The 23,764-nt window shown below is 41.7% G+C and overlaps 2 protein-coding genes across 2 annotated transcripts; both read left to right on the top strand.

Moving 5' to 3' along the window:
- The first annotated feature begins 1,550 nt into the window (after positions 1-1,550).
- Positions 1,551-11,132, top strand: LOC123113022 (DNA mismatch repair protein MLH3). Its single transcript, XM_044534126.1, has 25 exons — positions 1,551-1,748; positions 2,220-2,354; positions 2,577-2,628; positions 2,712-2,759; positions 3,707-3,864; positions 3,964-4,021; positions 4,218-4,275; positions 4,382-4,474; positions 4,558-4,723; positions 4,810-4,825; positions 4,923-5,146; positions 5,710-5,788; positions 5,897-5,938; positions 6,077-7,525; positions 7,605-7,698; positions 7,778-7,880; positions 7,984-8,184; positions 8,523-8,567; positions 8,649-8,702; positions 8,832-8,938; positions 9,185-9,233; positions 9,834-9,893; positions 10,236-10,308; positions 10,425-10,510; positions 10,653-11,132. Exons 2-25 carry the CDS (start codon positions 2,229-2,231, stop codon positions 10,839-10,841), a joined length of 3,630 nt encoding a protein of 1,209 aa, XP_044390061.1. The 5' UTR covers positions 1,551-1,748; positions 2,220-2,228; the 3' UTR covers positions 10,842-11,132.
- Positions 11,133-12,692: 1,560 nt separating this feature from the next.
- LOC123113021 (Fanconi anemia group J protein homolog) lies at positions 12,693-22,471 on the top strand. The gene is made up of 28 exons (XM_044534124.1): positions 12,693-13,122; positions 13,249-13,309; positions 13,472-13,547; positions 13,799-13,863; positions 13,947-13,991; positions 14,088-14,188; positions 14,302-14,443; positions 14,625-14,686; positions 14,788-14,867; positions 14,981-15,051; positions 16,261-16,348; positions 16,517-16,589; positions 16,662-16,754; positions 16,946-17,054; positions 17,477-17,570; positions 18,235-18,318; positions 18,394-18,550; positions 18,641-18,828; positions 18,969-19,013; positions 19,174-19,202; positions 19,283-19,404; positions 19,488-19,535; positions 19,684-19,808; positions 19,881-20,419; positions 20,506-21,427; positions 21,506-21,559; positions 21,660-21,806; positions 22,072-22,471. Exons 1-28 carry the CDS (start codon positions 12,753-12,755, stop codon positions 22,135-22,137), a joined length of 4,056 nt encoding a protein of 1,351 aa, XP_044390059.1. The 5' UTR covers positions 12,693-12,752; the 3' UTR covers positions 22,138-22,471.
- Positions 22,472-23,764: the final 1,293 nt, after the last annotated feature.

Raw genomic sequence — 23,764 nt, 5'->3', positions numbered from 1 at the left:
GGTTTAAGAGATAAAACGTTTTGAATAAACGAATCTACGAAAAACTCTCAGGTTGCGACAAGTGGCGCGCATGCAGCGCGCCACTTGTCACAACCTGGGGAAGTTGGAGTGATCTCTGCAAAGAGTACTCCTTAATTAGTGATTTCGCCAAATCATGGCAACATATTGCCATCTTTTTGAAATCGAAAACACTAACGCCCACACGTGTGAGCGTTTGCATCTCGCCCACACGCATGGATCCGCATCCATTTATGGGTGCACGAATCTTGGCATGTTTGTGGTGCCACGTAGGACTGGGCTGGTGTGTGGGCATTCATCCGGTCGCCCACATGTCCGTTTTACCACATGGAAGGGACGGCGTGTGGGCATTTAGCAGTTCGCCCACACACCAGATTTCACTCACGTACAATAGCTGATGTGTGGGCATTTGCCATCTCGCCCACACGCCCGTCTCCTCTCCCACACCCAAGCTACCAATTGCCATGTGTTTTGAAGTGTACATGGCAATCTGCCTTAGTGTGCTTGTAAACATATGACAACTCTTTTTTTTTACCCAAACATGTCAGTTGCCATGTGTTTTGCAGGGTACACGGCAACTGCCATAGTGTGCTTGTAAGCAGATGGCAACTCTCTCTTTTACCCGAACATGTCAGTTGCCATGTGTTTTGCAGGGTACACGGCAACTGCCTAGTGTTAGTAGGTGGCAACTCCTAAAGTTTTCAAATCATGGCAACTATAGTAAACTAGACCATACATGGCAACAGCTGCAGTTTGTCCAAAAATGGCATCTGGCACTTGACCTGAGATGACAGCTGCAGTTGAGCAACCATGACAACTATAGTCGTCCGACATGGCAACTGTAGTTCAGTGACATGACAACTGCAGTTAAACGAACATGGAAAAGTGTCCGAACCATGGCAACTGCGGGCGCGTGGTGACTGTCACTCGAGGGCGTGCGGGACCATGAGATAGGAGACCTGATGTACGGGTGTGTGGGCGTTGTGCATTTCACCCACATATAGGCGTGTGAAAGGAACCGCAACAAAAAAAAGCATGTAAACGCTAGTTGTTTTGCCCATATATAGACATATGCGTTGATTCTTTTAAACACCACACAAAACGTATGGACAGACCCCTGCGTCCTTTTGAAATATATGAGTCATGGATCATATGAAATTCCAAAGCGTGGCAAAGTACATCGGGAATGATTCCATCCATTTTTTTTGTCGGAACAAACTACATGCCCATCATTCTTTTTTTAGCTCATACTGCATATTATAGGCCTATTCTGCACTAAATTGGACTTATTAGACCGTGCAGGGCCTGCGGGCCCGATAACAGAGGCCCTGCAAGGCCCAACACGGCTTACAAATTTCACCCCAACCCCCCTCCCAAACATAAAATTTACAATCCCCCCTCCTCTCTCCCACCACCGACTGCCCGCGCCCTTCCCTCTCCCTCTCCAGCCCCACCGGCGGCGAGCCCCCCTCCCATCCCTGCGCCGACCCTACCCACTACCCCCCCCCCCCCCCCCCGCGAAGCAGCCGAGCGCTTTCTCCACCGGCCCGCCCTCTCCTCCGCCGCCGCAGAGCTCCCGCCGCGCCGCGGCCTTCCTCTCCTCCTCGGCCGCCGCCCGCCGCGACCCCGGCCCCCGTCGGACGCGTCGCCGCCACCGCCGTTCCCGGTCCATCCTCGGCGCTCCCCCGCCATCTCCACCCCGCCCACGATTTCGGCCGTTGGGTTCTCAGGTACGGCCATTTCGCCGTCCACCACTGGTTAAACCCTAACGAACCTCCGAAAAACTCGGGCGCGCCCCATTTAGATCCGCCTCTCGTAGGAATAGGACGTGATGGCTTGCTTGTCCAATGTGCTCGCGAGCTGGGGCTGGCGTTCTGAGTTACAGCCTAGATAATCTGTTCCTTATGTTCCAAAAAAAGAAGAAAAGAAAAGAAAAACAATCTGTTCCTTATGATCCAGAAAAGTAAAGAAAAACAATCTGTTCCTTACCATGTTGGTTAATAGTCTACATGCACATTTTGCTTTAATGATAGAACTGCCTGTGTAATCTCACATTGTGATCAGTCCTCACCTGATGAAAAGTAGCATATCGACAAGTTAGTGAATTTTCTGAAGTTTCTGGAATGATTTTCCGATGCAGCCTGCTTCGATACATTTCAGTCTTTACTGTTGGCTGATCTAAGCTCCCTTTTTTTAACCAGAACACGTCGATGCAGAGCATAAAACGCTTGCCCAAAAGCGTCCACAGCTCCTTGCGCTCAAGCATTATCTTGTCTGACCTCCCAAGGGTTGTCGAGGAGTTGGTGTACAATAGCATCGATGCAAATGCCAGAAAGGTATTCCTTTCAAATGTAGGAAAATAGAAAATAATCTCTATATGCTGTCCTGAATAGGTATCCTTTGACTTGAACATAAATGCAAAACAGTCCACCGTTCCACTTGTATTTTCTATACTCGGAATTGCTTTTTACTTTCACATTCAAAAAAGGGTAAAATGATCTACATTGGTATTCTCAGCGTCATGTATTGACATTTTTATACTCCTGTACCTATTTCAGATCGACGTTTCAGTAAATGTCAGAGCATGTTATGTTAAAGTGGAAGATGATGGTATGTGCTTAATTACATTTTGAACTTTCTTATCACTGGGATCTGCTTCTTGAAAAACTTGTTTTTTGTTGTACTTATTGCAGGTTGTGGTATTGCTCGAGATGAATTGGTTCTATTAGGAGAAAAATATGGTAAGTTAGAATTTTTGTTTTGTTCGTATTTATAAGCTTGCCTTTTCCTACACTCAGCAGTACTATTTGCTTTATCTTAAATTGCATCGTTGCAAGTGATCCTTACACAGTGAGTCGTATCTTTTGGGTGCTCATCTGAATTGATGGACATCAGAATGAGATTGTTCTCATACAGAAAGGACTGCCTGATTTGCTTCGAAAAGTAATAATAGAACTGACATCCATTCTGTGACAGTTGACCTTGATGATTCATATTCAAAGGGGATATGCTTATTCTACCCTGAATTGTGATTGTTACTTGCATAAGGCTATAAATTGACGACTGATAAATGACCAAGGGTGCTTTATTTTCACTAGAAGGGCATGCAAATTTATTTAATCATCAGTAGGTGCATACTGATTCCAAGATAACTTACATTTATTTCATCACTCATTGGTCGTGACATGTTAGTTGCATTAGTACCTCCCAGCAGGTGGATTTTTTTTATCTTGTTTTCTTCTCTCACTGTTCGACTCAATTTAGTTTATGTCCTGTCATTATCGTTGGATTGTATTCTTTTGGTTGTTAGTAAGTAGGAACCCCTTCTCCTTTGATGGAAACTAGGAAACCCTTTTTCATTGGCGGAACTAGGAACCCCTTCTTTTTTGATGGAACTAGGAACCCTTCCTTCTTTGACAGAACTAGGAACCCCTTCTTCCTTGACGGAACTAGGAACCCCTTATTCTTTGACGGAACTAAGAACCCCTTCTTCTTTGACGGAACCAGGAACTCCCCCCCCCCCCCCCCCCCCCCTTTCTTTGACGGAACTAAGGAACCCCTTCTTTCAGATTCAATTAATTATCTTGTTTGTCATTTGTTAAGTACAGGCTCCGAAGAAAGAACTACTCAATGCTATTCAGTGGTTTTCAGTGCACTAATGATGTATAACCTCCTTCTGCCATCACAGCAACATCCAAGTTTCATGATGTCATGGGTGATGCGGAATCTAGTTCTAGAAGTTTTGGATTAAATGGTGAAGCGCTCGCATCACTTTCTGATATCTCTGTGGTTGAAGTCAGGACGAAGGCTCGTGGGAGACCAAATTCGTACTGCAAGATAATAAAGGCACCGCTTACACACTATACCCATTTACTGTTGTGCATACTCTTGACCTATTCATGTATATAATGTATCTGAATGTCTTGTCCTGTGGCAACTGTACAGGGATCCAAATGCTCACATTTAGGAATAGATGACCAGAGGGAAGCTGTTGGTACAACAGGTACTTGTTTGATATTTTTCTTGAATAAAAGTAGAGTGGCTGACTGGCTGTTATGCATGCTACACATGTTCACCAAGGAAGGCACACTATAATACAGTGCATGTGAAGAATGAGATGCTGGCATTTTCTCTAGTCATGTGTGCTATATTTTTGTTATGTTCTTGGCGAACTTATCAGAGAAGTTTCATCTTTGTAGTTGTTGCTCGGGAGCTTTTTTATAACCAGCCTGTGCGGAGAAAACAAATGCAATCTGGGTATATTTGACCTTTATTTATTGTTCACATGGACATGTTTCTCCGATTTCACAGTTTTGTATGATAAATAATTTGATTAATGTTTTCTAAATATAATATTTTGTAGTCATAAAAGAGAACTACACAATGTGAAGAAGTGTGTCCTGCGAATTGCACTTATTCATCCACAGCTTTCAGTCAGACTTCTTGACACTGACAGGTAGAGGTATTCTACTGTGCTATGCTAGGCATTTTAGTCTTACCTACATATTTACAATTTTCATGTCTTTTCTACAAATGCAGCGAAGATCAGTTGCTATACACAGTTCCTTCATCATCCCCTTTGCCTCTTATAGCAGACAGTTTTGGAAATGATGTCTCCAGTTGTCTTCATGAAATATCTACCTCACATCAAAGCTGGGCTCTTTCAGGGCACATCTCTGGACCAACAAATCTGTTCTGTAATAAGGTAATGTCATTTCTGTGTATTCTGAGCTGTTCGAACTGAAGTTTTGACAAATTTTCTTTAGCAAAGTGCACTTTTTTCCATTTCAGGATTTCCAGTACTTGTGTATCCTACAGCCCTATTCGGCAATTATTCGTTATCTACTTCCCTTTACCATTTTTCAAATACTTGAGTTGGAGACATCATCCTTTACTTCTCAAAGATATCAACTCAAGATTCGTCAGTAGAAGCCCAATCCATAATATTCTGAATAGTCTGGCAGCTAGTTTCCAGTCTTCTATTACAAGGACGATTGAAGAAACCGATATTCAGAGCCGAAAGAGGCAGAAGACTGATGTCTACCCTGCATTTTTGCTGAACTTCTTCTGCCCTAGATCTAGCTATGATCTACATTTTGAGCCTTCAAAGACTATTGTGGAATTCAAGGTGATTCAACGTATATGTGTGCTTTTGAGTTCTGCTTTTCCCGTTTTTTTCTAGGAAAGCTTGATTTTTACTAGCTTGCTTGTATGGATATGACACACACGTTTTTATTCAAAATTGGACAAGCACACTTCGTGTCTCTGGCATCCTATATATCTAAGTAAGTGATCCTATTTAAATTCACATGCAAGCCATCCACATCATCAAGCGCATGTAATCCTTCCACTTTCCACCACATGCAAGCCCTCCACATCATCATTTTTAATTTTTAATTTTTCAGCAACAAATAATTGAACTTGAATGTCACAAGGCAATATAACATGCATCCACCCTCTATTTACCTCTAGGTTTGCCACCTGTCATATGGTGAGAATGTGGTGCAATATTATTCTCATATATTCTAATTTTATTTTGATAATTCCATTGCTATTAATTTCCGCAGCAACTTGCGGGGGTGTTATCTAGTGTAAGAAATAAGACGTTGATGTCTTTATGTTTTCCATTTTCAGCTGAATTTACTCTCTCATAGCTTAATTTTAATATTTCCTTCTTTTCTTACTGTTTAGGATTGGCAAAGTATCTTGTTTTTCTTTGAACAAACAATCACAAACTACTGGAAGAAGCATGTACCACAATCATCAAAAGGTTAGAGGCTAAGATCTTCATTTACCTTGTAATGTCTTAAAACTGAATAATTTTGGAGAAGTTCTTGGTATGAATGGATTTGTAACTGTTACCCTTTCCTACTGGCAGGCAAAGCTATTGATGATACCTGTGTTCCTCTGAAAAGTGATGGTTAGTGACTTTTGGTGAACATATTTTACTTCTTTTATTCTCATTTGTTTTTCTTTGTTGTGACCTTTCTTCATATCTAAAGGCTTTGTTGTTGTTGTTGTTGACCTTTCTTCACGTGTTGTGGTGTTGTGGCTGCAGTGAAGTCGAATAGGGCCTTCCTAAAGCATCAGAATGTACAGAACAAGGAAGATGATGCTGATTTACAGCGTCATACTCCACGCAAGAGTTCAGTCAGAGAAAGCAATTTTGGTACAGGTGCAGCAACAGCTCCTGAAGACCTGGAGTACTTTTCTTTTGATATGAAGCCATCCCCATGGCATGTCTGTTATCCAGATCGAATCAGCGATGCATCTGAACACTCTGACAATGTTGCTAGGAACGATCTTACACATTTTCCTGAAAGGGTCAGTTATCAGTGGTTGGAGGATGGTTCCTCCGAGCTAGAAGACTTTGGTCTTTCAGGTGCTAACCCAACTGTTTCGAAAAAGCGACGGATGGAAGGTATATTCCATGGGCATGCATATTCCTGTGTAGTTGGAAATTTTGAAGATGTGCAAACTGAAGGCCTTTCAGCTGATAACCAAGAGTCTGAGATGATGGGTCCAGAAATTGATCTCCAAGAACCTTGCTTTGGGGTTGTCAATAGACCCAACAGAATTACCTGTGATTTTATGCATAATGAAACTAATATAAATGCAAACATGTCTGGCTGTGATGGATTATATGCTGAATTTGATAGATTCGATGATGATTGCCTACTCAATGATGTCACAGAGACAATGGGTGATATTTCTTGCCCTGAGATGACACACTTCAGTGATGGATTCTACCATGAAGGTTGTAGTACCCCCATTATCTTGAAAAGGTGCAGTACAAGAAAGCAGTTGGGGACTGCAGCAGGATATGTTGACGGCCTTGAAACTAATGCAGTTGCTCAGATGAACTTCCCTGATATCCATGCAGCGTGGGAAAGTGACGTCATGGATATGTCCTCCATCAAAAATAATCATCTTCATTTATCTCGTCCATTCTTGTTACCTGATACACCTAGCAGTCAAAGTCATGCAAGGACTGGCCTGGAATTGCAGGGGAGATCAAGTAAAAGCTTTGCTTATTGGAACTGTGAAAATATGGACAGTGATTTTAGATCTACTCGGGACAGATTCAACAGTAATTTGTCAAGAATATGTGAAGGATCTAAACATTTCAATTATTTAGATGATGAACCTCAGTCATCGAATTACTTCAATCATGCCGATCAGTTTGTTTCTGAAGATGATGAGATACCGTGGAAATCAAAAATCGGTGTACCATTGTCACACATTATTTCTCCTGAGAAAAGTACCAATGGTTACCAGTTGAATGGCTCTTCTTCCCACCTGGCAAGCAACGGTGTGCTTATTAAAGATCTACGTAATCAAGACAATTTTGGATGCGACAGGAGATCCAGGTTTTCCAAGGGTAGATCTAGGAGCTGTTCTGCCCCACCATTTTACAAAGGCAAACGAAAATTCCCTGGATTAAATCAGCCTCGGACTAAATTGACAGCAGACGGTGATAAAGATATCCCCATTAAGGACTCAGAAGGTTATTCTTCTTGCAACCTTTGCCATCCTTGTGTATTGTGTTGTCAGTGCTAACTTTGTACTGTTCTAATTAAATGTAGAAACTGCACCTGCACCAGAGAATATCTCACATATGAGTGCAACCCAGCCTATTCCTGAGACTTGTAGCAGTGAATTTTCTGACCTAAATGTCAGGTATTTTGCTATTGCCCGCATCTATGTAATGCTGAAAGTCCTTGAGCCTGTTACTGAACGCTTCTCTCATTTGGGTCAGCTTGAAGGGAAACGTGAAAATGCATGAAGAGACATGTTCTGATGGGCCTGAAAATTTTACTGCTCAAATAACTAAATGGCGGGATGACTCTGACCAGCATACAGTTGAGCATGCATTAAAGTTTGAGATACTCACATATATGGACTTCAATATGGCCCAGTTACTGTGCGCTTATTCTATGTTTACTATTTTATCTCCTTGTGTAGGCTTTGGAGTCGCCGCATATTCCTACCGCATGCTACGACGATATACTTAACATTTCTTCTGGGCCTTTACATCTCTTTTCTAGCTCGCTAGTCCCTGAATGTATTGATAAAAATTGCTTTGAGGAGGCAAGAGTTTTGTTGCAGCTGGATAAGAAATTTATTCCCGTCATATCTGGGGAAATGCTACTCCTTGTTGATCAGGTTTGTGGCTTATTACTTGATAAACAGCATTCCTGGCAAATGAAATGTTTTTTGTAGTATATCTATTTATTGATTCTTTGCAGTAATAATAATTAGCAAATATTCATGAAGTGGATCTTTGACTTGACTTCATCACGCTTGACCACAGTTTTTTTGTTGTTGAGGTTTTTGGATATATGTCCAATATCAGAAAGTATTCCGATTATATCGCGATAGTGAATTCTGAAGCATGCATTCCTTATGGTCGTGTAATTTCGAAAGTAGATAATGCATGTATGATGACAGAAAATATTGTCTGAGATATTTAGAAAGTCATATCCTATCTTACTCCTGTGCAGCATGCAGCTGATGAAAGGATACGTTTGGAGGAGCTCCGTAGCAAGGTTGTTAATGGTAAACTTACCAGGGAACAACTTTTAAATAGGGGTTTTCATCTTACATGGTAATATTTGTTGGATTTTCAGGTTTTATCAGATGAAGACCGAGGTATCACTTACTTGGACTCAGAGAAGGAAATGGTACCTCATGTTCTTATATTTGTCATCTGCTGCGTTGTGTTAATGTAACACGTGTGGACATGCTCGAATGTTGTTGTGTTATAAACTGAGTTTTTGATAGCTAACGCTAAGATTTACATGTGGTGCCAGGCTCTCCCTGAGGCTGGATTTCAATTGTTCCAGAAGTATGCTGAGCAGATTCAGAAATGGGGCTGGATTATCAACAATTCTAGCACTTCCTCTCATTCATTCAAAAAGTATGTGTTTGATTACCATCTGTTTTTTTTTATCGGCTTTGTCTTATAAGCTATTTTTCATGAAATTGTTTCACACGTTTCTGTTTGTTCATTTTAGTTTTCCAGTCCCCTTGTGGTACTTAACGCATCTCCTTCTCTTTTTTAACAACTTGAGATAACTGTAGTTTTCTTTAGGTTTTGCAATTTTCTTAGCATTTACAGCATCCTTCAGTTGATACTAAGATATACCATTTACTTTATACTCAGGAACATGAACATTCTGAGGAAACAAGGCCGTGTAGTTACTCTTGCTGCTGTAAGCAACCTTTTCTATCATCTATATCCATTCAACGCGTTTGTAATATTGCTGTTCCTACATATGTCCCTTCAATCTTCCACCGGGTGAGGAGTCCTATTGGTTTGTACTATTGCTGTGATCTGTTTATTTCATAACTAAATGGTTATGTTATAAAACCCCAAAAGTTTGTTTGATCTTTAACTTGAAATTGTGCATAGATTAACAATTACTGTATGAATGGGGAGAGAAGTTAACCTCAGGTTTCTCAAAAAATTGAAAATAACAGACAAGCTGCAGAAATTGTTCTGTACAATGTTTCCTTGTAATATTCAGGCCATATCATCTTTATGAGATTCATATCACCATGTCTCTTGGAAAGAATCAATCATGTAAGGGATAATTGTTCTTCTAGAGTTGAATAATTTGCAATATCTATTGTGTGTTGTGGTATTGATAGCCCCTGATGTCTTAGGTTATCGTTATCTGCACTTTTATCTTGTTACCTATTAGAAGTGGAATTGTTTGTTTGTCATCAATTTGACAATATCTGGTGAAATTTTATCAGCAAAAACTGCATTATAGTATTTTCGCGTGCTAATGATCATCTACACCACACAGGTTCCATGTATTTTGGGTGTTGATTTGACAGGAAAAGATCTTACGGACTTTATTCAGCAGGTGATTCATACACTTCCTTTTAAGTTGTTCTCGTTCATTTAATACATTTAGGTCTATGCTAGTCAAACTTTTCGAATGTAGGATGCTTTTCAGCCTTTTCTTGACACCCTATTTGTACACCAGTAGATTGTTGGTGCTCTCACATTTGAAAAATGCCAGTCAGGAATTAGTAACCTGCGGGCATGGTTTCTGAACTATCATGTAAACTGGGCTCATGAGTGAATTAGGCGAAAATTTGAATCAACGCGCCATTTGCAATGAAAAGAACTGCACCGATTTCGCCCCACCTGCATGTGTGATTCTGTCACGGCTACTTCACTTACCCGTTGATATTCTCTGTAGCTTGATGAGAGTGACGGGTCATCGTCTATCCCCGCAGCAGTTCTCCGTATTCTTAATTACAAAGCTTGCAGAGGTAAACATTTCATCCCTCATGTTAGTACGCGGAACCTTTTCCTCAAGCATCTTCTGTAATCTGTACCTTCGCTGTAAGCGTCATGTCGATACTCATCCTTTGGTTTACGACTGCAGGGGCAATCATGTTTGGCGATCCCTTGCTACCGCCTGAGTGCTCTCTGATCATTGAAGAGCTGAAAGCGACGTCCCTGTGCTTCCAGGTAAACACAAGGCACAAGAATCTCCGGTTCGCTTTTTTTTCTTCTGTCGCCACCCCATAATTTAGTCAGCGAAGATGTCAGCGAAGATGGGAGCTTCCTTTTGTTCTTCCATAGATGAAATGGCAATACGTTTCTCTTGCAGTGCGCTCACGGGCGTCCGACCACCGTGCCCATCGTGAACGTGGCGTCCCTCCGCCGCCAGCTCGCGAGGCTGGGAGCGCCGAGCAAGGCAGAGGAGCCCTGGCACGGCCTGTCGCAGCACGAAGCCAGCCTCGAGCACGCCCGGACCCGCCTCAGACAGCTGAGGAGGCTGCGGCGTGGCACCCTGTAGGATGTAGGTAGGGAGTCGAGGTACATACCCCTCCAGAAATAGTGTGATTTGTACTCCTACTGTAGGGGGAGGGGGCGGCACTGTACAGTAGGCACGCATTCGTTTCTGCCGTGGAGGTGATAAAGCAAGCATCAACCAGTGTGCTTGTCAAGAGCAGTCAGTCACTTACTCATTTTCATGTAAATACTGTAATATTAGCCGAGCAATAAATAAAAAAACTGTACATTGTGAAGCCGTTTTGTTTCACTCTGGAGGATATCCTTGGTAGTGACTAGTGGATGATTACAAGCATACATTGTGTGGGGGTGATGTCCCCAACCAAATATTACTTGAGCGGTCATTCGATCTCGTTTCTAGTGATGGGTGGCTATTGCGGTCTTCAAAGCCTGGTATAGCGAAGGTAAGGACGGCCTTATCGGTGAATATTGCAAGCCTGTGTTGTGCGGGGTGATATCATATTACTTCCAACGGTCATTTGGTCTCATTTCTAGCGCCCAATGGCCATTGCGGTCTTCGAAGCGTGGTATGACGAGGGTGTTGGCATGTGTCCGTTTCGTTAACTGCTGGTTCCGTGCATTCTTCAAAGTCCGGGTCCGGTGGGAGGCGTATAATTGAAGAAAGATGACGGTTAGTATGGTTTCGGATGTACTCCCTCCGTTTCAAAATAGATGACCCAACTTTATACTAAAATTAGTACAAAGTTGGGTCATCTATTTTGGAACGGAGGGAGTAATTCTATTCTTTTCTGGTCGTTTTGTGCCTGGTAGGCCTTCGTTGACTTGGTACAAAGTAGGGAGCATTTGATTACCTTTCTTCTTTTCTTATTCCATTATGTGTTCTGTTGTGTTTTCTTCTAGGGCAGTATGTTGGAGTAGTATGCCCTCCGGTCCATATTAATTGTTGATTTTTTTTTTGAATTGCTTATCACATGTGCCAGTGCCACGTCCTTGTATTAATTGTTGATTTGTTAGTACTCCCTCCGTTCCTAAATATAGGTTTTTCTAGAGATTTCAACAAGTGACTATATATGGAGCAACATGAGTGACTCTACACTCTAAAATATGTCTATATACATCCGTATGTGGTAGTCCATTTAAAATCTCTAAAAAGACTTATATTTAGAAAAGGAGGGAGTACAATTTTAGGGGGTACTTTCTCGGATCCAAAGTAAGTGTCGTGGTTTTAGTTTAAGTACTCCCTCCATCGGATGTAGCATACCGAGACAACCTAGATAGGTACGCAGGGACGGAGCTGCCATAGAAGCACTAGTGTCAGCCACGGTCATTTCTTTAATCTATTTTTCTCGCTAGTGTTGTAGTGATCTAAAGCGTCTTATATTTCTTTACAGAGGAGTACTAATTACTGCTTAAATGCATAAATGACACCATTGGTACATAGCTTTTTTTTGCCTGGAACCATTAGTACATAGCTGACACAATGCAAATTTGTTTCTAGCTTCATCCGTATTGGTACACTTAATATGTATACACTTTGTTTAGCAAGCATACAGATTATTGATCAAGTAATATGGATTGGAGGGGGTACTTTTTATTCTGTTGGGTGCTTTGCACCTATGGAGAACTTTTGAAATAGATCCGGACCTTTTTTTTTAAAAAAGCCCTAGAATGTGAAGAGAAAAATGAAAAAAGGTGCTGTTTTTAGGGGTAAAAAAAAGGGGGTGATGGTCAAGTTGTGTCCAAACGAGGTAATCTTGGGCCCACGAGCCTTGTGTACAACGGATAACAACGTTGTCGTGGTGAGTCGGCCCACGAGGACGGCCCATCTCTCTCCCGGGCCGGCGTGGTCGTATCGTACGTAATTTTGGCAGCCGCGCGGCGACATTTCGGAGGCTGCCATTCCATTTCCGTTTCCCCCCAAATCCTCCCGCCCAACCCCCCCGCCGGCGGGACGATGGGCGCCGCCCACGACGGCGACGGCGACTTCGCCGCCACCCCGGCGCCCACGCCCGCGCCCGGCCGGGGCGGGGTGTACCAGGTGAGCGGCGTGCCGGTGGAGTTCCCCTACAAGCCGTACGGCACGCAGCTGGCCTTCATGGGCCGCGTCATCGCCACGCTCGACCGCGGCCGCCGCCAGGGCCGCTCCCACGCGCTCCTCGAGTCGCCCACCGGCACCGGCAAGTCGCTCTCCCTCCTCTGCGCCGCGCTCGCCTGGCAGCGCCACTACCCGCTCCGCGCGCCCCCCGCCCCCGCCGCCGCCGACCCCCTCCTCCACGGCGGCGGCTTCGTCCCCGACGACACCCAGCAGCAGCAGCCCACTCCCGGTACTACTACCCCCCTCCCCCTTCTCTCCCCCTCTCCGTTGCGCCGGTTCTTGGATCGAGGACCCGCTGCTGCTCGTTCTTGGCTTGCTTCTCATTCCCGTGCGTGTTGCGGTTCTTGATGTTCAGGCGTCCCGGAGAAGGCGGCGGCGGCCAAGAAGAAGAACGCGCCGACCATCTACTATGCCACGTAAGATCTGCTCTCCGCTGAACTGAACCGATGGGACAGTCTTGCCGGCCAGGTTTCTTGGCTGCTTGTCCTGAATCGATGAGATGAATCCTGATTGATTTCATTCCCCCTCGAAAAATCCTGATTAGTTTCTTGGTTCCGTTGTCTGTCTGTCTGCTGCAGGAGGACGCACTCGCAGATCACCCAGGTGGTCCGGGAGCTGCGCAAGACCTCGTACCGTGTGCGCATGGCCATCTTGGTACTACCTAATGTTCCCATCTCAGTGCACTTCCTGCCTCTTTTTCTTTTTTGTCAGTTAGAAAAGGAAATGCATTATCCAACCAATGTTAAGTAGCAGCGGCACAAATGACGCCAAGACATGTGTTCAATCATCATGTGGTAGTGTGTGCTGATGATGCCGTAATCCTCAGGAGCCACATTTATGTGGGGCTCCAATGTTCTGAAGTTAAACTGCATGTAGTTTGAACAGCCAGTGGTCATGCAATGCAGGCCTCACGGAAGCACTATTGCGTCAACAAGACCGCGTGCATGTCTGACTCAATTGACGAGGAATGGTAACATACACGACACATTTCTTTACTAATTGTTTGGGTTCTTCATTGTAAACCATTTAGTGAGTTCTTTTCTCCTTCATCAGCAAGAGGCTCCTAGACGACAAAGTTCAAGGATGCCCAGAATTCAAGTGAGTTTTCCTAGCTTCTTTCGTGGCAAAACATATTTAACCTTGAGCACGTTTCCCCCTTTCCCTACTAATGCAAGGAGAAACATGTATTGGCAGGAATGCACAGAAACTGAGTCGTCATCCATCCCTTCAGACCGGTGGCTCCTATGAAGTTCATGATATTGAGGATCTTCTTAGGGTCGGAAGGCAAGTCAAAGGTTTGTCTATCTCTTTGGTTACGTAGATTTTCCTGAATCCTGAGGGACACATTATGCCACTACTCAATGCGGAAATCTATTCTACTGCCACCTTTCTTTCTGGTTATCTGCAGGATGTCCATATTTTGCTGCGCAAACCATGGCAGAAGCAGCTCAACTGGTTTTCTGCCCATATAACTACCTAATTAGTCCAATTGTCAGGAGAGCAATGGACATTAATATCGCTGGCTCAATCGTTATTCTCGATGAAGCGCAGTAAGTCCAGACTCATGATTCTTTTTCAGTGTTAATCAATGGTTTCGTTAGTTAAGCTATAGCAATATATTTCTTGTGGTTCCTAATCAGTTATCACTCTAAAGTTTTCTCTTCAGAGCAGTTTTAATAACAAAACGGTGAATTCCAGCTGTTATCCTTATTTCAAGTCCTTGTCTTGCAGCAACATAGAAGACATAGCACGTGATTCTGGAAGTGTTGATGTTGATGAAGAATCACTTAACAGTAAGATGATGACCACTGTTCTGTTAAAGATCATCTTTCAGAAAACATATCCTCCTGTTACAACTCATGCCAAGCTAAACTTATTTATTTCTCTGATAAAGGTCTCAAGGAAGAACTAGCAAAGTTAGCCACTGATCAGGCTGTTGGAAAGATATACCAACCCTTGCATGACATCATTGAGGTACATTTATGAGAAGAGAAGAATTCATAATCCTATTGTTCCCCATTAATAAAGGAAGAATACACCTTAGTAGCAATGCTGGTGTCAGGGATTAAGCTCTAGTGCTTATGCAGGGGCTTAGCACTTGGATTGCTGCTCAGGAGGGTGATCCACGAGATAACGAATTTGACCATCCTCCTTCATTGTACGTACTATGGAATCTTGTGTTGTTTCTTACCTGATTTATCTATCTAATGTTTGCCATGAGGTACCAGTATCAGGATCTTTAGAGAGGTACCGACTTTTTCCATTGGTTGATTTACTAGGGGCAAGATTGGCATTGTAAAAGAATATCTCTGAATTCACCCAGCTTTGCCATCCCTAGATGGAAAAAGTGCAAATTATCACTATCATTGTAACCGTTCTTCGATTCTCCATCTCCACGACCAAATAAAACCTAAGGTTTGGGAATAAATATTTGCTAGTAAATGATCCCAAATAACTTATCGTCACCCAAACTCAGGAATTTATACCTTGTTTCAGTGTTGCAAACCAGACGGAAAGAGAATGGTGGAGCATGTAGCTGTGGCTACCGACCAAAGCCAACACCAATTAAATTGCTTAATTTATGTTTTGGAGTATGATGGTTAATAGCAATTCTAGAGTGCAGTCATTTTCTGAAAAAAAAACTTGGGGCTGGAATACATTCACGTAAGAAGGTAACAATTGATAGTCTTACTCAGCTCAGAATTGAGGTTGCAAAGCGCTAAATGTCCACTAGAAAAATCAAAGCCAAAAAAGTGTCTTTGCCATGTAATTTGCTGTTCCTGCTAAGACAAACAATTTAGTGTTCGCTTGAAAAATAGTGAAAAGTATATCCCTGTATTGGTGTTTTTGAATATTTTAAGTGTCCCTATCTGTATTGCCCCGATACCGACACATATCTGTATCGTTGCCGCACAGCCGATGGAATCTAAACCAAAGATTGTGTCGCCGTTTGGCATGGATTTGCTGTGATATGTAAAGTTAGAAGAGCTCCTCAGACTTTCAGAAGTTATGCATGATTGCTTAGCGCTGAGATGTTAGGATTTGATGGACCATTGAAACATGGCCAGTTCCTTCTATGATGCTGTGTAATTAGTGCAAATAACTTGGTACGGCACATGGAACCACAGTAGGCACTAAAGCATCTCAGATTTTTTTTCCTGTTATTAGATACATGTCTACTTATTTCCAGTACAAATTTCAAGCATACTAAATCCAAAAATCATCCATTAATATTTTGAAAAACATTGGATTCCATCTTTTTAATTAATTTCCACTTGTACAATTCACTAGAATAACTACATGCAACAAAGGACGAAAGTAAGCATTTTCCTTGCATCCAGTTGATATAACCTTTTGTAATCCTCAGTTGGACTGGTGAAAATGCTGTGAAGGAACTCCAGAAGGCCGGTATTACTCCTGCATACTTCCCAATATTGCAGGAATGTGCGACGAAGGTGCTTCCCAGTTCAAGTTTCAAAATGCAGTTACTCTGGAGTAGTAGATTATATTCGCTAGTTTAATGTAGCTCTGGAACATTTTCTCTGTAATATTTCTTTCTGTGGCATGTGACTGTCAAGATTGTCAACATGCACCTTGATTCTTGATATTGCCTCTTGTTTTAGGCAGTTAAGGCTGCTTCGGATACTGAGTCAGAGGGAGACCACTTAACTGGTCGTGGTGCTATAACACTGGAGAGTAAGCAACACCTTGTTCACCATTAATCTTCAGTAAACTTAATAACGTAATAATACCATGAGTTTTTTGCAGGTCTATTCTCCTCACTGAGTCATTTTTTTGGTAGGAATGGGCGCCATTTGTATGATTACCAACTTGCTATCCAACGGTTTGCTCACAGAGAAGGTAGCCATGCTTACTCCCTGATAATATGTTATCCTGATGATGTGGAAGGGGAGAACATTTTATCAAGGCAAAATTGGCTCTTGGACACTGTACATCAGATTCAGATGCTCTTTAAATTACGAATCTGGTTGCTTGATCAACTTTCAAGTCGTTGACAATCTCATTACATATTTGAATCACATCATTTGCAGGTACTTCTGCCTTTGGAGTGAGAAATGTGATGAGTTTGTGGTGCCTCAATCCTGCTGTTGTTTTTCAAGACATTGCAGATCTAACTCATTCAGTAATATTGACATCTGGGTAAGTTTCCACGTTGACGTTTCTCTTCTCAAAATGTTAGAAAAGTGGTTTAGTTTACGGTAGCAGCATATGGCTTCGATGATGCACATATCTGCTAAGACGGCGAGTCTTACATTGAAAAAAAAACAGAAAAGAAAGTAAGTGTATCTACATGGCATGTATAACTAGTAAATATGGTAAATTTATGTATGACACATACTTGCTAGCTGGAATTTGGCTTAGCACAGGGCTTTCAGCCTTATAGATGTGCGAACAGGCTTTTCACCACCATGTAGGCACATGACCAGCTGACATATAATTGTTCCAAACTAAATAATTGGTTATCCACTCTGGAGTTCTCTTTTCCAAAATAGCCCACAGTTTCTGTGCAATATCAGCTCAACATATAATGTATAGTTGGCTCTTAACATATATCTCTGCAGAACACTCTCTCCAATGGGCTCCTTTGCATCTGAACTCGGTGTACAGTTTGATGCTTGCATGGAAGCTCCTCACGTAATCGATGCTGATTCTCAGGTGTGTCTCCTGCAAGTAGGTTGTGCTATAAAATACCTGCATAGCCAAATGTTGATCGTTTTTACTAACTATTGGGTGTGAAGTTAAGGAAAGTGGAACCATACTAGTTTCCCCTATCCCCACTCCAGAATTTTTTCCGTTCCACACAACATGTGAAACATGATTCCTTCTTCCCGCAAATTTGATTCATTTTGCACCATTGTAATGGAAATGAATATTCAGTTAAATGTTATCATAGATTCCCAAGCTTTATCTGATATTTTGTCTGAAAAAGTGTGCAATCTGATAAATGGCAAGGCAATGTAATAAAAAAGCTGTCTAATTTAAACTATTTGAAAGCTAAACATTTTGAGCTAACTGACATGGCTTGATTTTACTGTGCATGCCCAATCCTCTTACATCTATAGTTTTGTCAGGTTTCAATATTTTTTTTTGCTAGTACTAACTGATCATCATTTCTCATCACTTGAAATACAGTGCTGTCGTGGACCAGGCAACATAGAAAAGCTTTGGCCTGATGAACTCTAAGCCTCTTACCCTTTAATTCACTCGTGACCTGGATAAGATATGGAGCTTGCATGCATAGAAGAGATATCATCATAAATTGTTTATGCCAAGCAATCACTTTGTGCGATTTCTCAGCCTATGTCGTATGGTGATGCAGGTTTTTGCTAGTGTATTGTCATCTGGCCCAACAACACATCGGTTGAATGCCAGCTATAAAACTGCAGATGCGTATTCTTTCCAGGTAACTAGTCATTGTTTTTTATGTCCTAACATAAATCCCTTTCTCCAAAAATTTAATGCTCTCATTATTATATAGGATGAACTTGGAGCTTCGATAGAAGAAATATGCAGAATAGTGCCTGGTGGTGCTCTAGTGTTTTTTCCTAGCTATAAGTTGTTGGACAAACTGAAAGTGCGCTGGTCTCAAACTGGTCAGTGGGCACGATTGAATGCTCAAAAGCCGGTGTTTGTTGGTAAGTTTTATGCTGCTTTAGAAACTCTAAAAGACACTGTTTACATTTATGTTTCCTGCTTGTTGCTTATCTGAGATTTGTTTGTTTCAGAGCCTAAAGGGAGTAGTGAGGAACTCGAGCCTGTCCTAAATGGATATTATAATGCAATCCTTGGTAAGGTTCCTCTTAAGAAAGGCAGAGGTGGTGCAAAACAAATTGTGAAGAATCGAGTGAGAAAGAATTCATCACAGGAATCTGCTAAAGGAGGAGCTGCTTTTCTTGCAGTTTGCCGTGGGAAGGTGCTAATTCTATCCGTTTACATGTACACAACCATAAATGGATATGTACACATGCATAAGCCCCAATTTGAAAGTCTTGGTGCTGCGTGTGTACCAGCAGCCATTAGCTTATGTTTTGTCGCTGCTGATTTTTATTTCAGGTATCTGAAGGAATTGACTTCTCCGATGACAATGCTAGGGTTGTTGTATCCTTTATTTTCATTGTTATATGCCTTAAAGAGTCCAGTGTCAAATTCTGCACTACTATCCAGTAGCATGATTGGTAATAGCGAACTGTTTAACATTTTTAGCTGTCGCACCTGTATGCCTTTGATACCCAGCAATTTTTCTTGACTAAGACATTAGGTCATTGTTGGCATTCCGTTCCCAAATATGTAAGTAACTTTTTTATTCTTGTAGACATACATGCAGTTCGTTTTGCTGTGTTTATTTCTGACGTTAATTCATGGATCAGAAATGATGTCCAAGTAAAGCTGAAAAAGAAATATAATGATTCCTACAAATCATCAAAGAATCTTTTGAGTGGGAGTGAATGGTACTGTCACCAAGCATTTCGTGCTCTGAATCAAGCTGCTGGTACGATAGTAATTTATCTGTTGAAGATCATTTGTTGTAATTAAGATGTTTAAAATGGCTAATTACTATAATTGTTTTTCTAGGTCGATGTATTCGGCATAAATTTGACTATGGAGGCATAATTTTGATTGGTATGTCACTCAGTTCTCACTCCCAAATGTTTCATGGCTTGACAGGAAGTTGGTTCTTATAGTTTTCCATTTGATTGATTTGTATTCCAATTGATGCAATAAACTGTTCTTGATTCAAAATTACTTATGATCACTGTTGTTATTACAGATGAGCGATATCAGGAAGAGAGAAACCTTCTACACATTTCAAAATGGCTTAAAAACTCAATTAAGCATTATGGTAGCTTCCAGGAGACAATGGATAAGATGGAGAAGTTTTTTCAGAAGGCTGAGGTACTGATATTATTATGCATTTGATATTCTAAATGTGGATACACTATCTAAAATAAATGGTGATCTTTTCAGGAACATATTAAGATCAAACGTCAAGAAATGTCCACTAAGGCTAAGTTGGGTGACGATCTACTTACATCACACGGTGATCAAAGAAAGTTGCATTGGCCAGAACCAAATTTCTCAAAACACTCTGTACTGCAAAGTAATCAGAAGGGTAAGTTGGATGACAATCTACTTGCATCACACGGTGATAAAAGAAAGCTGCCTTGTCCAGAACCAGATTTCTCAAAGCACTCAGTACTGCAAAGTAATCAGAAGGTAAAGAACGAACGTGGCAGTCTGAAGGTTTCAAACATAGATGTTGTGGGAGTAGACCATGAAAATTATGGCAGGCCTTGCACATCATCCGAAGCATGCCAGGTCTCTTCAAAATCTTCTGACTTCACAAAGAAAAAAAGCTACCCCGTACCAGGAAGTCTTTCAACAGCATGCCAACTCCCTCCATCGCATAAAATTCATAATAATTTGGAAGACGAATCAGACATTGGGGGAGATCATGAAGTCGATATAAATGTTATTGACTTGGAAATCTGTGATTCTATGTCTGGGTAATCTATCATCATTCAGGCATGTTTGTTCCTGAGAACTGTGATGTAATTCAATTCTCATTTAATTACCTTGCTATTGTTTGCAGGCATGCAAAGTTAACAATCTTCACTCCACCAGTGCCTACTCTTGTGGAAAGAACTTCTGCTGAGGATCCAGTTGCTAGCCCCAGCATTCATTCTGAGGTAAATACATCCGCAGCGATGGACAATGGTGAAGATCAGGTCATAGGCGTGTCTGCTTCGCTCTCAGCAGCTAACAGAAACCAATCTTGCGTATCAACATCAGCGGGTACTCCTGAAAGAACAGCCAATAGAGGTTATCATTTGCATCATGAATCTTCAATGGACAGAAGCGTAAATTCTCAGTACCAGAAAAGGAGAAGGTTTAATATACCAGTGAGCTGTTGTACTGGCACAGAGCATTCTAATCCTTCTAATCCTTCAAGCACATCTTTCTGCAATACTGATTGTGCTGTTAGCATGGTGCCCGGAGATCTGAAGAGAACTGATGGTCTGTGTTGTGAAAGTCTGAAAATGTCTAGGTGTGAAAATTTCAAGCTTGAAAGAAGTCACAAGGCGGCAGAGTTTGCATCAAATAAATCTGCAGGAACAAGGCTTGATATTCGTTGCACCACATGTAAAACGCCACTTGGATTACAGAAGGATGGCTTTCTTGTTTCATGTTCATTGGCATCGCCCTCAAAATTGTACTTGACATGTCTTTTAAGACATGGGCTATCAACTGTTGGCTTCGTAGAAGATCTTATGTCATCGCCACCAGCTGTGGTAAATGTTCTTGTATGTGATGCTTCTTCACTCGATCAAGAGATCCTTGGCAAATTCTGCAGCGAAGGCTCTGCTCATCAGTCTGGTGTTTGGTCTGAGAAGGATGGATGTGTATACAAGCCAGTAGCATGTCCTTTCTGCCCACGTGAAAATTCTTTTGCCACGGTGCTCGGAGCGCAAGTTCTTGCAGCTGATGCTTCAAATCTAGAATCATTGAACAAGGTACTCTGCACATTTTGATGCATCTTTTGATTTAGTACTATTTCCACACGATTCTAATTGCCCTCTCTTCGAATGAAGGTGCTCCTGTTTGCTGATCGTTTGGATCTCAAGAATGAACCATCAAATGAACAGGTACGTGGTTTTCCTTCCCATGCCTGTATCCCTTCAATCATATCGCTGACATAGTAATAAGCTAACAAAAGATAATACTGTTCTATTTTTCCATATCAAGGTTGCAAGAGATCATACAGTTGCTAGTAATCCCATGGGGACAGATGCTAGTAAACCCATGTCACCCCCACCGGTGATCGATCTTGAGAGTTTTGCTTATAAACCAGTGAAGAAGGAACCTGTGTCACTAAGCACAAGGAGGTCCAAGGTTAGTCACTAGTTGCGGTGGCTTATCTATTAATTACACTTTGCTTATGCTCAATTTCCTGTTATTCCAAATGCTGCCATGTTCAGCATAATTTTGATCTTGCTTCTTTGTATTAGACTTTTCAAATGAATGGCCAACCGTTGAGATAGCTAACCATATGGCACTCCCAGAAGATTGCTGATAGTTTGCTGGTAGCTAAACAATCCCAGTTCTAGACATAGTGATCAACTTATATTGTTTTTTTTTTTGGGTCCTCTACGAGCAGCTTAGGTTACCTAGCACGGACAGATCCACAAAACCACAACTGGTGCATAACGTGGAGGACTCATAGGATGGATTCGGGCTCATCCATTGGCGAACTAGGAAGAATTTGTGCCTTAGCAGTCAGCACTACTGGCACACATCATCCTGGAAGAAGATGCTAACTCAGCTGTGGGCTAGATGAGTTGGAGAGATGAAAATTTTCATTGAGGTCGATGCATGTTGTAAATACAGAGCCATATGAGCATTAGCTAACTTTTGCTGTGCCGTGCGTATTGTAATTGTAAATCTTAGGAAGGGCGACTGAACTTGGTCCACTGTATCGATGCAGACTTCTGATTTTATATATGATGTGTACCCAAAACAACAATGACATAAATACACAAAATTTCCAGTGTCTATTTATAAGGATTGCTATCCTCTTTGTAGTCGGTGGGTTGTCAATAGTTCTAATTCAACCAAAGCTGAGCTCTGTAGGCCCCTGCTCCATGCTATTCTGGAGAGATCACAATTCACAAGCATCATATACACTTTTTTTAGTGCCTATTATTGATGAAAAAGTTTTAGGCTAGTTCTTGCCCGCCTTAGTCCTTTACTTAGAATGTTATGAGGTTTTGATTGTGTTTTGCTGCAATAAAAAGGACATGAGGTTTTGACTACTGCCGTAGTTCCACTAAATTGGTTGTTGTAGCATTGTTACTCACATAAGGTTGATATATATGCAGATTCTCCAACTTGATACTACATTGATCATTGTACTTATGTTCATACATATTTGAACTGTAGCATAAATCTTGCCTTTAAAAGACCCCCACTGCCTTTCCATTCTTATCACATGCACATGCACTAGAAGTTTGGCACCCACAAAAACAACAATTACTGCTTATAATGACAGACGAGGGGTGGTAAAGATAGCAACCACATATACAAATGTTTGGAGTTGGAGGCATCGGGATATCCTTATGCGCTCCGATTCAAATGGAATCTGGTTACCAGTGTGATTGATGCATGATGATAACACTTGAATCCACATTTTGGTACACTTGATCTAGACCGTTCACAGAGAATTGACTGCGGACATCTATGGTATACTGTAGGATAGCAACATGCCGAGTGTAGACTGTTAGACAGTGTTTGATCAGTCATGCTTCCACTGCATGTGTCAACAGTGTATCTGTGACAATGATTACCATATTTTTTTGGGCTTGTGTCTCTATGTTTATAAGGGTTACTATTATCCATTGATCCAATGGGGGTGGATACTTAATTTTGATTAAATATTAGAATGCTTAATGTTGAGTTTCCGCAGGCCCCTGCTCCATGTTATTCCAAAGAGTAGATCATATTAACCACATGTATCGATTGGACTTGGCCACACTTTTGTTTTTCGTATGATCCTTGGAGCTGCTGCACATATAAGGATTCCAAACTGAAAAATGACACATGAGGTTTTAATTGGGTTCTACCAACAAATTAGGTGGCACTAGCACTGTTACACATATAAGGCTGATAGATATGCAGATTCTACAATTTGATACTACACGATTAATTGATCATTGCTTCATATGGTTACATATTTCAACCGCCCTTCCATCCAAGCACAATCAAAACAATATAATCCATAGAAAAATCACCTGGATAACTCCATGACAATGGATCCGTTGCTGATATCTACGACATGTTGTAGTAGAGAAAAA

Source organism: Triticum aestivum, chromosome 5B (assembly GCF_018294505.1).
Source record: "Triticum aestivum cultivar Chinese Spring chromosome 5B, IWGSC CS RefSeq v2.1, whole genome shotgun sequence".
NCBI lineage: Eukaryota > Viridiplantae > Streptophyta > Magnoliopsida > Poales > Poaceae > Triticum > Triticum aestivum.
Note: the sequence above shows the minus strand (reverse complement) of the source record. Positions and strands in the feature narration are given on the sequence as shown.